Below are 17,561 nucleotides of genomic sequence, written 5' to 3'. Positions count from 1 at the left end.
TTTGTCAAATTTAACTTACAAGTAACACTTTCACACACTACAAAATTTAACTTATATCATCTGTGAAAAGTCTTGACGTTTTTTTTTGTGTTATCCGGTTAAAATAATTATTCGAATTCGAATGATTGAAGAAAAATCTTCGCGAAAGAAGTTAGAAAATGCGAAAATAAGACTATCTTTTTTTTTCTTTTATATATTTCGTTGACTTAGCATTACTGGGATGATGACACAGCTCATTCAATTGAATGGAATTTTAGTTCATTGGCGGCCAAAAAATTAAACCTCAATTTTGGCCTGTGTTGTCCTAAGTTAGGCTTTTTAAATCGAATGGGAGAGTTAGTAATGATTAAAAGACCCTATCATTGAAGCTTTTTAAATCCAAAATTCTAGTAGTAATGTGTTTAATAACTGAGAAAGATATCAAGGCAAAGCTCAATAACAATTATACTGTTATCTTTGCCAACTTAAAAGAGGGCACTGAAAGAGAAAACAACATTTGGCATGATCGTTTCACACCTCTCTAAATTAAAGTTAACATGCAAAGTACGTCAACGAGAAGAAAAAAACAACAAAAATCTCCTTCCATCATCCTTGGCCATCCGTCCATTTGAACTCAGCGGATCGTTTTTTGCGGGCTTTTTATTTGGCCATCTTCCTTCGCTCATTTTTATGACAAGCAACAAATTCCATCCTCCAGAGACACACAACCAGTTTTGTGTGGCTGCTCGTGGTGGACCTGTTTAGGGGGGAAGTTCCTTACGTAAAAACCACAATCACGTGATAGGGTTAATCCTCGCCCGGTTTGTTTGCGAAACTTCGAAGGTTCGGATGGTGTGAAACATCTTCGTCAGTCGTCACAAGACTGCACTTGAAATTGATAGCTGCACTCATTTTCAGTTCTTCCACGTGCGACTTAAGCGCACACTTAATGCTACCGCCATGCGCCTGTACCTTAAGGTTGTCACACCGCTCAAGTGCCAATTTAGGCTTAGCAATGCCATTAAAGTTGAATGTGGAGCAAAACTTGACACGTTCTAGTTTTCACGGCAAATATAGTTATTACGTAAAACGGTGCACATATTGGCGCCCGCGACTACTCAATGTTCTACTTCCATACAGTAACACTGCACTTGTCCTTTCTTATCACTGCAATAATAGTACATTTTCACAATCGACCACTTGATTAGACACGAGTCCAACTATTTACCTCATTCTTAAGTCTAAGTCAGCAATTTATCAATCAGCAATTGTCACGAGCAAAAAATTGTGTAACATCAAATCTAAACCATACATTTTTTCTCTCTTTTTATAGCTAAAATCGGCACCTTCTACATGATCTTCTACTGCGTGCTGGCAGCCCTGGTCGCCGTCTGCATGTGGGTGTTCTTCCAAACGCTGGACCCCAGGACCCCCAAGTGGCAGCTGGATCAGTCACTCATCGGCACCAATCCAGGTAATTGATCCTTTTTGTAAAAAAATTCTACAATATGTTTGAATAAAGCACATTTTTTTGTAAGGATATACAGTGAGGGAAAAAACTAGACAGGTTAACCCTCTAATGACCATTTTTTTTTTAATTTTGAGCATAATTTTGCAACGAAGACATTAAAATCACTTTTCTTAATTCATTTTAAGTAATTTTATTTGCATTTCTCTTGTTTATAAATAAAATCCTTGCTTGTTTATGATATTATTGTGCCATCCTGTTTATGGTAACACGACTTTTCGGCACATTTCCTCTTGTCAAGTAAGACTGATAAATGAAAATACCTTCATTTTTCATCGAAATTGGTGATTGAAAACTTCACACAATAATATATAGTGTTAGTGAATGTTCACAACTTCGCGGACAGCGTAAAATTCGTAAAATTTGATGATTTCTGCGAAATCCCGTGAAATTTGGCATTATTTATTTAATCAATGCTTAAACATAAACAAAAAACTTTTTATATAAACCATTAATGAATTGTTAGGATTACGAAACATACATTATCATAAAATTGCTACAACATTTATAAAGAAATGATTGCTACGAATACTATAATTATTTAATTAAAAATCAGTTAAAAAAAACGTTCTCTGAAACACTTAGTTATCACAAAGTATGCCCAAATAAGACTGGTTCTCGTGGAACTTATTTCCGTTAAAAAAGAAAAAAAATTGCATATTTATGATTTTTTTAAAATATTTGTTAAGCAAATTTTGTAGCTTCTTCTTCTTCTTTTTTGCAGAATTGGTTACACATTATTTTATTTTTAGCGTCATTTTTTATCATATTTTTTTACTTTTTGAAAAGGGAGATGAAAACTTTTATAAATGGAAATGGAATTCAATAAAATACATAAAACATAAGCAAACCGGAAAATTAAAAGTTTGTCAAATATTTTGAAAAAAAAAAAACAATTAGTGAGCAATTCTCGGAAATTTCAGTCATTCGATTTTTTTTGTATTTTTTAATCCGGCTGAAACTTTTTTGGTGCCTTCGGTATGCCCAAAGAAGCCATTTTGCATCATTAGTTTGTCCATATAATTTTCCATACAAATTTGGCAGCTGTCCATACAAAAATGATATGTGAAAATTCAAAAATCTGTATCTTTTGAAGGATTTTTTTGATCGATTTGGTGTCTTCGGCAAAGTTGTAGGAATGGATATGGACTACACTGAAAAAAAAATGATACACGGTAAAAAAAATTTTGGTGATTTTTAATTTCACTTTTTGTCACTAAAACTTGATTTGCAAAAAAACACTATTTTTATTTTTTTTTTTTTTTTGATATGTTTTAGAGGACATAAAATGCCAACTTTTCAGAAATTTCCAGAATGGGCAAAAAATCTTTGACCGAGTTATGATTTTTTTAATCAATACAGATTTTTTCAAAAAATCGAAATACAGGTCGCAAAAATTTTTCAACTTCATTTTTCGATGTAAAATCGAATTTGTAATCAAAAAGTACTTTAGTGAATTTTTGATAAAGTGCACCGTTTTCAAGTTATAGCCATTTTTAGGAAACTTTTTTGAAACTAGTCGCAGTTTTTTATTTTTTTAAAATAAGTGCCCATGTTTGCCCACCTTTGAAAAAAATATTTTTGAAAAGCTGAGAAAATTCTCTATATTTTGCTTTATTTAACTTTGTTGATATGACCCATAGTTGCTGAGATATTGCTATGCAAAGGTTAAAAAACAGAAAAATTGATGTTTTCTAAGTCTCACCCAAACAACCCACCATTTTATAATGTCGATATCTCAGCAACTACAGGTTCGATTTACAATGTTAAACTATGAACCATTCGTAGAATTTTCCGATCTTTTCGAAAAAAATATTTTCAAAAATTTAAAATCAAGACTAACATTTCAAATGGGCGTAATATTGAATGTTTGGCCCTTTTGAAATGTTAGTCATGATTTTAAATTTTTGAAGATATTTTTTTCGAAAAGATCGGAAAATTTCACGAATATTTCATGTTTTAACATTGTAAATCGGACCTATAATTACTGAGATATCGACATTAGAAAATGATGGGTTGAAAAATGAAGTTGAAAAATTTTTGCGACCTATATTTCGATTTTTTGAAAAAAATTGTATTGATTCAAAAAATCATAACTCGGTCAAAGATTTTTTGCCCATTCTGGAAATTTCTGAATAGTTGGCATTTTATGTCCTCTAAAACATATCAAAAAATAAAAAGAATTAAAAATAGTGTTTTTTTGCAAATCAAGTTTTAGTGACAAAAGGTGAAATTAAAAATCACCAAAAATTTTTAACCGTGTATCATTTTTTTTCAGTGTAGTCCATATCCATACCTACAACTTTGCCGAATACACCAAGTCGATCAAAAAATTCCTTCAAAAGATACAGATTTTTGAATTTTCACATATCATTTTTGTACAGCTGCCAAATTTGTATGGAAAATTATATGGACAAACTAATGATGCAAAATGGCTTCTTTGGGCATACCGAAGGCACCAAAAATGTTTCAGCCGGATTAAAAAATACAAAAATTAAAATTAAAGAAAAAAGACCGATTCCGTAGAGAACTGCTCTAGTAAGAATGCACTAGCCTTACATTTATTGATGTTAAGGTTTCTTAACTATTATCATTATTACGATCAAACTTTTTTTTTCCAATGCCAGTTTTCGTATTCCACTCTTATTATGTGTATTAGTTCGTGTTGAAAACAATCTTACGTGACTAAAAAAAGCAAAGAAATTGATTAAAGATTTTGTCACGTTCAAAATGGGTAAAGAAAATTTTAGTCATATGAAATTAAGCATAAAAAGTAGTTTATGTAATTTTAACATTACCTTTTCAAGGTTATATTAACATTTTTCATATTCCGTGAAATTTGGTGTTTTTAAATGAGGGTCCCCGTGAAATTTTCAATTTTTCAGCGTAAAAAAATCACTGAGACTAATGATAAACTATTAAAAAAAATTCATTGGTTTTTGGCAAGCTTTTTTTAAAGTTTCTCCCATAATTGCTTTAAAATCGCAGCATAGTTCATAATAAATGTTTCTATGTACGTGGTTTGTGGGTGGCTTTTTGTTTTAATTCATCGTTAAATTGTTGTTTAGTCAACAATAGATGCCAGATGTTAATAAATATGGTTCTATAAAATTTTCTTGCAAATTATCGATTTTTTATGGTTGTTTAAATAATAATATGAGAATTTTTGAGGGAAAAAATCATAAACAAATTGCTTTAAAAAAAATATACAAAAACACTTAAAAAAAACGTCGACAAAGTTATTTATATTCAAGCCAAGTTCATGATTTAAATTTTTTGAGAGTCTCAGAAAGAAAATTGTAGGAGAAAATTGTATATTTGTTTCAGGTATGGCTTTTCTTCATAAAGTTTTATTAAAACGAAAAATGTTTGTAATTCCGAAAATTATGAGCTAAAAGAAACTACGGTGCAAAACGGTGCACTTTTTCAAAAGTTTTGTAAAGTATATTTCGATTGCAAACTAGATTTATAGATTTCAATGATTTTCAAAAATCACATTTTTTCAAAAATGCATTGCTATGGAATCATATTTTAAACCATCATGCACTATGACCAAAATATGTATTTTTCTCCCACTTAAATTTTTTTTAAATACGATTTTAATTTTAAAAAAATATATGTTTTGGGAGTTCTACTTTAAGTGATAAAAAGGTCAAAAAAATATCTGTGATGTTTTCCGTATAGTTATTTTTTTCCGAAAAGTCCTAATCATAACCTACAACTTTGCCGAAGACACCAAATCGATCAGAAAACCCTTCTCAAGATACAGAATTTAATACATTTACATAACCATTTTGTATGACCAGCCCATTGTATGGAGGCTTGTATGGATAAACTAATTATGCAAAATTGCTTCTTTTTGCATAGAAAATGTATGGACAAGGTTTCATCCAAATCAAAAATACAAATTTAAAAATTGAAAAATAATTTCCAAACATCTAAAGAGCTACTCAGGTAAAATGTGGCAGAAACAAAAAACCTAGAGTTTTTTTTTTTTTTTTTTTTGGAAAGGTCCTATAAACTATTGTCTTTCATATGTTTATAGGACCTATTCAAACAAAACTCTTGAAATGTTAATGATATTAAGCCATATACCAGGCCTGCCCAACCTTTTTGGCTCAATTTCACATTTTTGATCGTTATTTGATGGCATCGGTTCTCAGATGACCAGTGAACATTACTTGGACAAAAATTTGAACAAATATTTTTGTGGGTCGTTTTTATGTAAGTTTTAAATGATACATTGGTCCGGATTGATTTTTGACGTAAAATGTAGATAAAAACGACTTGTATAAATATTGTTTCAAACTTTTCGAAGAGTTATGTTCACTGGTCATCTGAGAACCGATTCCATCAAATAAAGCATGAAAAATAAACAATTGTAATTTTGACGATCAAAAATGTGAAAATTGAGCCAAAAATGTTGGGCACGCCTGCTATAGACATTACAATACCGACAAGGAATAGTGTAATTATAAACCTATTGAATGTCTAACTGGGTAAGTACATTGCGGATTTTTTGAATATAAATTAGTACGACAGGCTCAAATTAAATATATAGTCTGACCATTGCATTGAATTAAAAAAAAAAGAAACAGTAAAATTAATACAAATCTCTAACCATCTCCATTTTTATAGAATGTGTTTGAACCATTTCACAAAGAAAAATACTGCAAGATTAATCGACAGACAATTGCTGATTAATGACTCTTTAAGTGATGTAACAGCACCATCGGTAGCACCGTTCCGCATAATGTCACCTGCTGGGTTGTCTCGTCTGGTGACGCTCCCAGGAAAAACATCTCGTGCAGCAATGGGTCAATCCGAGCGTCATCTAGCGAGTGCTATTTTTAGGGCGGAGGACCCACCGTGTATTGCTGATACCTATCCTTTACGTGCTGGGCGTAATTAGGTTGCCTTAGAACGAACGTCTCGCCGTTCAAGCGAAAAACTTATTCAGTCGTGGTGGATATGTGTGTACTACGGTGTAAACGTTCATTAGAGTGGTGGTAGATTGAAAAACACCGTTGTCATCGAATTATGTATCGGTTGGCATCCAGGCTAGGGACAGGTTCCTATTAATTAGAAATTAACCTAACCTTTATTTTTGAGCCGAATTTAACGTGGTTCAAGCTGATGACGTGTTGTATATCTCGTAACAAGTATTGCTAGAAACTGAAATACCCACTCCTCCAGGGGTGTCATACAATATTCAGAATAATCCATTACCATGAAAAGAAAATCTGTCTTGACCGGAGGGGTTTCATGACCCTTTTGACCTGTTGAAATATTCTGGAAATGTAAATATTTTCCATTTATTATGCATTCAGAACACTTCAAAGTCATACTGCACACCCAGGATAAAAGCGCCATAAAATTATGATTAGAAATAATGATTCCGAACTTCACACGTTCCGACACGTCGGATGGCCTTTAGCCCATCCTCGCGCTATCAGAACAATTTAATCATCACTTGCACACCGCAAGCTACTGAATGGGTTAGGTGGGATGCGGTTTAGGACGTGATAAATTGTTTGCATCAACAAGGGCTGCTAAACCACGGTCAACTCACATAACTATAGGTACAGTGCGGCTTTCGCTACGGATGTGCGATTACGAGACGTGCACGCGAAACACGATACTTGCAGATCATTATTGAGTGCATTGTGTACACACGAACGGGGGAAGCCGAAATTTCGGCCAAGATTGACAGTAGAGCAATTCTCTGAGATTTCGGTCATTCGATTTTTTTTGTATTTTTTAATCCGGCTGAAACTTTTTTGGTGCCTTCGGTATGCCCAAAGAAGCCATTTTGCATCATTAGTTTGTCCATATAATTTTCCATACAAATTTGGCAGCTGTCCATACAAAAATGATATGTGAAAATTCAAAAATCTGTATCTTTTGAAGAAATTTTTGATCGATTTGGTGTCTTCGGCAAAGTTGTAGGTATGGATATGGACTACACTGAAAAAATGATACACGGTAAAAAAATTTGGTGATTTTTATTTAACTTTTTGTCACTAAAATTTGATTTGCAAAAAAACACTATTTTTAATTTTTTTATTTTTGATATGTTTTAGAGGACATAAAATGCCAACTTTTCAGAAATTTCCAGAATGGGCAAAAAATCTTTGACCGAGTTATGAATTTTTAAATCAATACAGATTTTTTCAAAAAATCGAAATATTGGTCGCAAAAATTTTTCAACTTCATTTTTCGATGTAAAATTAAATTTGCAATCAAAAAGTACTGTAGTGATTTTTTGATAAAGTGCACCGTTTTCAAGTTATAACCATTTTTAGGTAACTTTTTTGAAAATAGTCGCAGTTTTTCATTTTTTTTAAATAGTGCCCATGTTTTCCCACCTTTGAAAAAAATATTTTTGAAAAGCTGAGAAAATTCTCTATATTTTGCTCTATTGAACTTTGTTGATACGACCCATATTGCTGAGATATTGTTAAAAAACAGGAAAATTGATGTTTTTAAGTCTCACCCAAACAACCCACCATTTTCTAATGTCGATATCTCAGCAACTATAGGTCCGATTTACAATGTTAAAACATGAAACATTCGTGAAATTTTCCGATCTTTTTGAAAAAAATATTTTCAAAAATTTAAAATCAAGACTAACATTTCAAATGGGCGTAATATTGAATGTTTGGCCCGTTTGATATGTTAGTCTTGATTTTAAATTTTTGAAAATATTTTTTTCAAAAAGATCGGAAAATTTCACGAATGTTTCATGTTTTAACATTGTAAATCGGACCTATAGTTGCTGAGATATCGACATTAGAAAATGGTGGGTTGTTTGGGTGAGACTTAGAAAACATCAATTTTCCTGTTTTTAACATTTGCATGGAAATATCTCAGCAACTATGGGTCGTATCAACAAAGTTCAATAGAGCAAAATATAGAGAATTTTCTCAGCTTTTCAAAAATATTTTTTTCAAATGTGGGCAAACATGGGCACTATTTTAAAAAAATGAAAAACTGCGACTATTTTCAAAAAAGTTACCTAAAAATGGTTATAACTTGAAAACGGTGCACTTTATCAAAAAATCACTAAAGTACGTTTTGATTGCAAATTTAATTTTACATCGAAAAATGAAGTTGAAAAATTTTTGCGACCAATATTTCGATTTTTTGAAAAAATCTGTATTGATTTAAAAATTCATAACTCGGTCAAAGATTTTTGCCCATTCTGAAATTTCTGAAAAGTTGGCATTTTATGTCCTCTAAAACATATCAAAAATAAAAAAATTAAAAATAGTGTTTTTTTGCAAATCAAGTTTTAGTGACAAAAGTTAAATAAAAATCACCAATTTTTTTACCGTGTATCATTTTTTCAGTGTAGTCCATATCCATACCTACAACTTTGCCGAAGACACCAAATCGATCAAAAATTTCTTCAAAAGATACAGATTTTGAATTTTCACATATCATTTTTGTATGGACAGCTGCCAAATTTGTATGGAAAATTATATGGACAAACTAATGATGCAAAATGGCTTCTTTGGGCATACCGAAGGCACCAAAAAAGTTTCAGCCGGATTAAAAAATACAAAAATTAAAATTAAAGAAAAAAGACCGATTCCGTAGAGAACTGCTCAGTATATCTGACATCGAATGTGCGAAGACAAGGTTCGAACACAATTGTGTAAATTAACTTGGCTTAAACACAATAACGTTCTGATTCTGAGAATCCCTTGCTACACCCAAACCTTAATCCACTACCATTCAATGATGCCAAATCTACAATGACGAAATTTACTCACCATCCTTGAAGTCCAGCGGTGTGTTGATCTGATAAGATATCCGAGGTCTTTGGTTTGTGTGCATCCAAAACTACGCCGCATTCTAAAGAGTGAGATTTCACTCAATGAAACTGAGCAATGAGGTCCATTCAGTCTCGGTAGCGTCAAAGGGTGGTTAGTCATACTAAGTAATACTAGGCTAAGCGGTTAGATTAGCTTTCAAGGGATCCTTTTTGCGAAGTTTTTATCAGCGAAATTGCATCTCCGTGAAATTAACACGTTCCGTCCTTCATTATTGATTGAACAACTCAGTTTTGTGGTCAGCTAAATAATTACAATATTTGAATACTCAGATAAAAAAGATCAATTTCTGATGAATATTCATCAGATTCACATGTTTACACATTTTTTAGGTAATAGTACTAAAAAAAAGGTAATATTAATGAGTGATTAGATTGTTATGTAGAAATTGTATTTTCTGAATATTGGTGCATTTTTGGAGCTTTGCTTTATTGCAAAGAGTTGTTTGAATTGAAAAAGGACAACTTTTAGCCATGATTGAAAACGAGGATGGTTCACAATTTGAATGTTTTAAAAAATCAAGCTTTTATCCAAGGATCCTGATTTTCGGTCCGAAGATCAGAAATCACTCACTCATCGCTGAGAGAATCTTTGCCGACTGGAGCGCGCAATCATTCGCGAGCGAACACGATCAGCTGAGAGCGCCTTGGCCAATCGCTTCACACAGTGAAACAAATGCTTCGTGAATTTCTTTGCCTACTCCGTCCGTCGACTCGAGTCACAAGCGAATATGTTCAGAGAGAAGAGAATCTAACGTCATGATTTGAAATCCGGACACTTAGTAGCATATAATTTTTGTATTAGCTGGCAAAAAAATCATTAAATAAGTTTTAAATGTATAAATATCATCAGGATGTAGTATAAACAGTAAATTTTAAGTGAAATCCTGCAAAATATGTCTTTTCTAACAATTTTTCATCAGAATTTTAAAATTCAAATGACTTGATGTGCTTTGAATCCCGGACACTAAAAGAAGCTGATTCGAAATCCGGACACTTTTGTGGTACGGTCGTGGTTAGACCTAGGGGTTCCCAATAGGAGTAAAAAAGTTCAATTTATAGCAACATTATGGATTAAAATTTAGATTTTTTATCACTTCTCCGACATCAGGAATAATTGTTTAAACATGCTCGCAATTTTTTTATTCAGTCGGAAAAATATTATTTTTCATTGAAAAAAAGTTTTATTTGTATCTAAATGATCACCCCTAATTCTGACTCGATGCCGCCATCATGCGACCGCGTGCTCCGTTTGTTTGTCAACAAAGCGCAGCTGGAGGGCAAGACGTAGTGAGGCGGGAGAGGTTTTGACATTTTTATGCCCGCATGTGGCCCGCCGCCTATTTCGTCGGTCGTTGAGCCGACGGTCGTCTCCATGGACCGAGTCCAGCAAGGTACTGATCGTACAATATTTTAAATACAAAAAAATACCAGCGAGGCGCTCTTTTGGCCTGCTTTAGCGCAGCCGTCAATTCCAGAGTTTTTTTTGAAAAGGACCAATAAACCATTGTCTTTCATATGTTTATAGGACCTAATCAAAAAAAACTCTAGAATTATAATATGGCATTATGGAAATTGCTGTCAAATGGGTCTTTGATGTTGTGTAAACAACAAAATTGCAAAATATTATTGATATAATTTATTTTAAGCATTTTCTGAAAGGATCAAAGCTAAGCCGATCGTAAACTATTTTCAGTCAGCTGTGAGGGACTTAACGAAATCGGTTTTTCTGAACCATTCTTCGTTCTACCCGACTCGAGTGAGAGGGAGAGCAAAGAGAGAGTATTCAGTAGCGATTGGTGTGGAAGTGACAAACGGTAGTAAACGGTCAGAGCAGTTTTTCGTCGCGCTCGATTCGACGAGTGAATGAGTCTTGTTTGAGCAATCAGGCATAAGTGGTTTCAAAAATTATGCCATTTTTCGTTATTCGACTGTAAACAAAATTTAGATGGGTTATTTTAAGGAAAATTTTACGTTCTTTCCGAATGTGCAATAACCCAGACTTTGTAGTGTAATGTTTAAGGGTGTAAAATAATCTACAAAGTAAAGCAAACATTTACAAAAAAAAATGATATAGAAACATAAAGGGGTTGCTTATAACCATCACGAGTTATCGCGATTTTACGTTTGAAAAAGTTTGTTCTTAATCAAAAAAATGACCGTTCTGGGTTATTGCAGATTAGAAAAGAACGATAAATTGTATGGGCCTTTTCATTTAGATAGAAATAATGAGGAATCCAGTGGTAATTTCGATAGTTAGTGATTTTTTGTGATACAATAGTCTAGATAAAGTACGTGAAACTTAAAAATCCTTCCAAATTGTACTGAACAGCAGTCGCGGGAGTAAATGAAAATGTTGTAATTCGATGAAGTTTTTTATTGCAGAAATGGGTAAACTGTATTCTGAAGTGAATGCAGGTTAAGAATGTATAAAAAGTTTACTTTATAATAGAAAAAAAATCCTGAACTACGAAAGACTAACGAAAAAGAAAAGGGCACATTTGACCAATATTTTTGGTTTGGTGGGGATATTGTTATGTGCCCTTTTGTGTTTTTGATTTTATCAAAAGGAATTTTTTTGCTATCAATCTGATTCTTGGAGGGCATGAAGGGAGTGTACTAATAAATGGAATAGTGGAATAACCCCGAATGTTTACGTTTTGGTGTTGTGCTCTTATGAAATGTTTGGCTCGAATTGTTAATCGTTCACTGATTTGCAAATAGATTCTTTCCGTGAACTCCTATTCTTGGCACAATGATTTTCCTCATTTGCGGGACGAAAAAACAAAGTTGACATTTTAGCAGTCAGCCACAACACGGAAGAAAATCCGTTCCGAAAATCCTAAAAAAGCGTTGATGAAATTCAGAACCACGCACAAAGTGTTTAAATTATATAGTACATCTGAGCAACTCTCTACGAAATCGGCCGATTCCGACCATTTTTATTTTTTGTATTTTTTGAATTGATTCAAACTTTGTGGGGGCTTTCCCTATGACCAAATATGCTATTTTGCGTCATTGGTTCACCCACACAAGTCTCCATACAATGTTGGCTGCTGTCCATACAAAAATGGTATGTAAATATTCAAACAGCTGTAACTTTTGAGTGAATTTTCTGATCAATTTGGTGTCTTGGGCAAAGTTGTAGGTATTGTTGAGGACTTTTGAGAAAAAAAATAGGTACACGGAAAAAAAATTTGCATTTGATTTTCGAGATATTTTGATATGTTTTAGGGGACAAAAATCCGCAACTTTTGAGCCATAGAGAAACATGGTCAAAAAATCTGCCGCCGAGTTATGAATTTTTGAAAAAATAGTGATTTTTGGAAAAAATCGAAGATTCATGCAAAAACAAGTTTCGAATCGAAAAGTACTTTACAGATTTTTTGATAAAGGGCTCCGTTTTCAAGATATAGCCACCGAAAGTTTGATTTGAGCGAAATATTTGCAGTTTTTAAATTTTTTAAAATAGTGACCATGAGTGACCATTTCTAAAAAATTTTTTTTTGAAAAGTTCAGAAAATTTGCTATAAAATTGTCTATTGTGTTTTTTTGGTGATATTAAGAAAACTTCAATTTTCGTGTTTCTTTTTCTTTAAGCCGCTGTATCTCAGCAACCAGAGGTCCAATCTTCAATGTCTCTTAGACAATTTTATAGCAAATTTTCTGAACTTTTCAAAAAAAATATTTTTAGAAATGGTCACTCATGGTCACTATTTTTAAAAATTGAAAAACTGCTAATATTTCGCTAAAATCAAACTTTTGGTGGCTATATCTTGAAAACGGAGCCCTTTAAAAATCTGTAAAGTACTTTTCGATTGCAAATTAAATTTTGCATCAAAAAATAATGTCAAACTTGTTTTTGCATGAAACTTCGATTTTTTCCAAAAATCACTATTTTTTCAAAAAATCATAACTCGGTGGCAGATTTTTTGACCATGTTTCTCTACGGCTCAAAGTTGCGGATTTTTGTCCCCTAAAACATATCAAAAAATCTCGAAAATCAAAAAATACGTATTTTGGGAAATTGCGTTTTAGTGAAAAAAAAGTTGATAAAAAAAATCTGCAAATTTTTTTTCCGTGTACCTATTTTTTTCTCAAAAGTCCTCAACAATACCTACAACTTTGCCGAAGACACCAAATTGATCAGAAAATTCACTAAAAAGTTACAGCTGTTTGAATATTTACATACCATTTTTGTATGGACAGCTGCCAAAATTGTATGGAGACTTGTATGGGTGAACCAATGACACAAAATAGCATATTTGGTCATTGGGAAGGCCCCCACGAAGTTTGAGCCAAATCAAAAAATACAAATAAAATCCATTTCCGGTTTTGGTAGAGAATTGCTCATCTTTGAAAAAGAAATCATGAAATTTGAACGCATTGTTTGCTTCATGTACGCTTTACACGATTTTGGGTAATGATTTTTCTCCGTGACCTTTTAAACCAACGGGATACAAATTCAAAAGTGTCAATCTGGGGTTTAGTGTATGAATTTAAATTAATTTCAATAGATAGATTTTTTCATTCAGATTTGTATTTCCAGAATCAAACGGAATTCAAATTTCACTTGGAATAAATTTTCTGAAACCGAGACTGGCATGGGTACGATGAGAACTAGTTTCAAATTCATCTATTTTCATTGATCAATGTGCCCAATCAAAACACCCACACACGTAAACCTCTGACGACCCAGCAACAATGTGTCAAGTTTACCCATTCACAAAAGCCGGTTACCCGCGAGCATCCGCGAGCTAGATAAATCACTTAGCCAAGGGATGACGTTAATGCTCAGGCCACGTTCTCTTTTCATACCACTGAGGATTTCGGTAAAGTAGATCATGAGCATCATTTGCCACAATGATCAGAGTCCGTGGTCGTCGTCGTCTCACGATATCACTTCTCATTGAGTGCGAGCGCGCGCAAAGTCCCATAGATTGCATAATGACAGGAAGCTGATGATTAAATTATTTCACTCTAGCACCGCGGCAGCTCGGAAAAGAGACTTGAATGGAGCCGGGCAGATAGATCTTCTCGTCGATTTGCCAATGAGCTGATATGCCCAGAGATGATGCACAAACTGTGAAGGTGTAATTGGGCGAACGGAAGTTGTAAAGTATTGTGTTGGCGTTTGATACAAATCTAGACAGTTTACTTGTGGAGAGATGTACGAGGTGTCGATTATGGGGACACTGTTGTACATTTCATAATAATTTTTAAATGTGCACATGAAAATTATTATTTTTCATAACACTTTTCAAACATTAGTTGACATTTTTGGAGTTGATGTCAGTAAATGCTTCAGTTAATTTTTAAGGGAAGCAAAAATAATAATAATTTCACATATTTTCTTTTTATTTTCAGGCTTAGGATTCCGTCCACTTCCATCGGAGGATAACGTCGAAAGTACCCTGATCTGGTACAAGGGCACCGAGGAGAAGAACTACAAGCAGTGGACCGATGCACTGGACAAATTCTTAGAAGGTAGTTTTCTTTCCATATTTTATTGCACTTACATTAATAGAACAAATTAGGCACGATTAATCGTCTATGTCCTGTCATAACTCATCAACGGTGCAAAAAAAACACACTATAATTTCTCGTTAATGATTTGATGGAGTAGGGCCAGATGTTTGCGCTATTTTCGTATTGTGTTAGTGTGGACCGCGTTTGTTCTGCCTCGCCTTGGACGACCGACGACGGTTGGTGTCGCTCCATATTCTGGCAGTGGTCTGACATTTTTGGCAGATCATGTGAGTATCATGCTGTCACAACGAATCAACACAAAACGGCTCACACAACATCACACTCAAGCGGCCTGCAAAGGTTAAAACATAGTCCCCGCAGGGAATATGGCATCGCTGACGAAAAATATGATCTTTTCCTATTTTTAAGTCGGAACGTGAAATGTTAGACAACATCGTCATCAACTAAATAACTTTGAAATGATTATGAGCGATTTGTTCTTCAATTTGTTCTACTATTACAGATTACAGGACACCCGGACAGATCTCGGGCCGTGGCCAGAACATCTACAACTGTGATTACACCCAGCAGCCCCCGCCGCGCACCGTATGCGACGTCGACATCAAGCAGTACGGCCCGTGCACGCTGGAGAACAAGTACAACTACCACAAGAGCGCCCCCTGCATATTCCTGAAGCTCAACAAGATCTACGGATGGATCCCGGAGTTCTTCAACGAATCGACCCAACTGCCCGGCAACATGCCCGCCGAACTCAAGGACTACATCAAGACTGTCGAGGAGAAGGAAAAGCACACCGTAAGGCGACCTCCCGAACCCGACTGATTCCTCAGATTAACCCAATTCCTTCTTCGCTTCCCTCCCAATAGATGAACACCGTGTGGGTGTCGTGCGAGGGCGAGAACTCCGCCGATATCGAGAACGTTGGCGCGATCAAGTACTACCCGCGACGTGGCTTCCCCGGATACTACTACCCGTACGAGAACTCCGAGGGCTACCTGAGCCCGCTCGTGGCGGTGCACTTCGAGCGACCAGTCCGTAAGTGGCGAACCATGTTTATAACTATGCTCAAAATTTTGAATTTTGATTTTTCGTTATGCTCTGTCAGAGCTGATCTTCCCAAAGAATTGACAGACTTAAATTTAAGTTCATTTCCGGTCATTCTAAGTAACCAAGCGCCTCCATGGATTAATTGTTAGTGTTCAGCACAGAGCGAACGGTGCCGGGATCGAAGGGCTTTCCTTGCTACACCTTGTGTAGCACCGGTTAAGCACACGCACACACACACGGTCTATCCACGGTGACCGAGGGCTTGGGTCGCCACAAGCCCTTCTTCGTCCGCAGACCACAAGTCTTCAAAACCTGGCCGCTCTTGCCACCTTTCACCAGGTCGGTCAAGACGCGCCACAAATCCCCAGAGCAACGTGATTGCTCTCACAAACCGGTTAAGTCCCGATATTTGCAACACTTAGCAAATTTCGCGCGATCAAACTGTTCGGGCAAAGAAAACTTCTAATTGTTGCAGGGTCAACAAACTTTATTGCAACGAAACGACGCGGCGCGTGGCGGCACAAACTCGTGTGTCTGCGGTAATAGTTTATTCCGAACTGATCTCAAGTACAATTTCTCTCCCCTTTTTACTCCCTTCCGTACAGCTATCTGCTGTATTTCTTCTTGCATGTGTGATCGGGTTTAGATCACTTTCAGATCGTGTTGGCACAAATTTACATTTAAGTTTAGGTTTAGGTAGATATTTACAAATTATAAACTAACTAATTCTAAACAACCCAATATTCCCCTTAACCGTACTATTTACAATTCTTAAGTTACATCTCCAACAGTTAGAAAAGTAGTTTTAATGGAGGCGTTTGGTTTCTCAGAACAAAACTATATAGTCAATCGAAAAAGGCTATATTTGGAAAACGGCCAGGCCTTCCTGAATCCGAATATTGCATTCACAGTTCTGAGATATTAAAAGGTGTCGAGATATTCAAGAGATTATTCGCTCTACAGCAGCCTTGGCGTTCTCGATTGCGAATTTCCTATTCTGAACTAGGTGTCACAAGGCTTGATTGTTGAGGCAATTGCAAACCTCTTTTTACACCTTAGCTTCCATCTACCCCGGGATTCGAACTGACGACCTTTGGATTGTTAGTCAACTGCCTACCAGCGACATTACCGAGACAGGACCCAGGGAGACGACTCCTACACCTGAACTGATCTAACGACCTAACTTTTAGGTTAGTCTGGGGCCAACATTTACTTCCCGTCCGACGGAAGGCGTGATCAGACAAATCTCGTCTCGAAAAATGCCAACGGGACCGTCTGGGATCGAACCCAGGCCGACTGAAGAGAGGGAATCACGCTTACCCCTACACCAACGGTTCCCGGTTGAGGTCGCTGAAACTTAAATATGACCTCAGGAAACGCCCACCTGGGAGCTTGCAATCCAAGATGGCGTCCAATATGGCGCTGAACGAGTATTAAAAATTAAATGAAGGCATTTAACAGGCTCATGACCAACCAAATTTAATTAGTTTGGGTTTCCTGAACTGTGGAAGTGCACTATAGAATCGGTAATGGCGCACGGCAAACATTCCGATGAAAAAGCACGCACAATGCACATTAAAATTGTGAGACAAGTTACTAAATAGTACTTCCTGTTTTCTTCACGCAAAAAGGAGCAAGCGACGGTATTCAAAAATCTAGTACCAGCAGAGTTGACTGGCA

General features: G+C 35.2%; 1 protein-coding gene across 5 annotated transcripts in view; it reads left to right on the top strand.

The window, feature by feature from the left end:
- LOC6038715 (sodium/potassium-transporting ATPase subunit beta-2) overlaps positions 1 to 17,561 on the top strand; it is a 49,047-nt gene that overhangs the window by 25,339 nt on the left and 6,147 nt on the right. For all 5 annotated transcript variants that reach the window (XM_038253505.1, XM_038253504.1, XM_038253507.1 and 2 more), the window contains 4 exons: positions 1,313 to 1,453; positions 14,712 to 14,831; positions 15,337 to 15,629; positions 15,701 to 15,869. In XM_038253505.1, coding sequence (XP_038109433.1) covers positions 1,313 to 1,453; positions 14,712 to 14,831; positions 15,337 to 15,629; positions 15,701 to 15,869 — 723 coding nt within the window. The remainder of the gene's footprint in view (positions 1 to 1,312; positions 1,454 to 14,711; positions 14,832 to 15,336; positions 15,630 to 15,700; positions 15,870 to 17,561) is intronic.

Source organism: Culex quinquefasciatus, chromosome 2, assembly GCF_015732765.1.
Source record: "Culex quinquefasciatus strain JHB chromosome 2, VPISU_Cqui_1.0_pri_paternal, whole genome shotgun sequence".
In the NCBI taxonomy this organism is placed as follows: domain Eukaryota; kingdom Metazoa; phylum Arthropoda; class Insecta; order Diptera; family Culicidae; genus Culex; species Culex quinquefasciatus.
The sequence above is the reverse complement of the archived record's forward strand: the minus strand, read 5'-3'. Positions and strand labels throughout refer to the sequence as shown.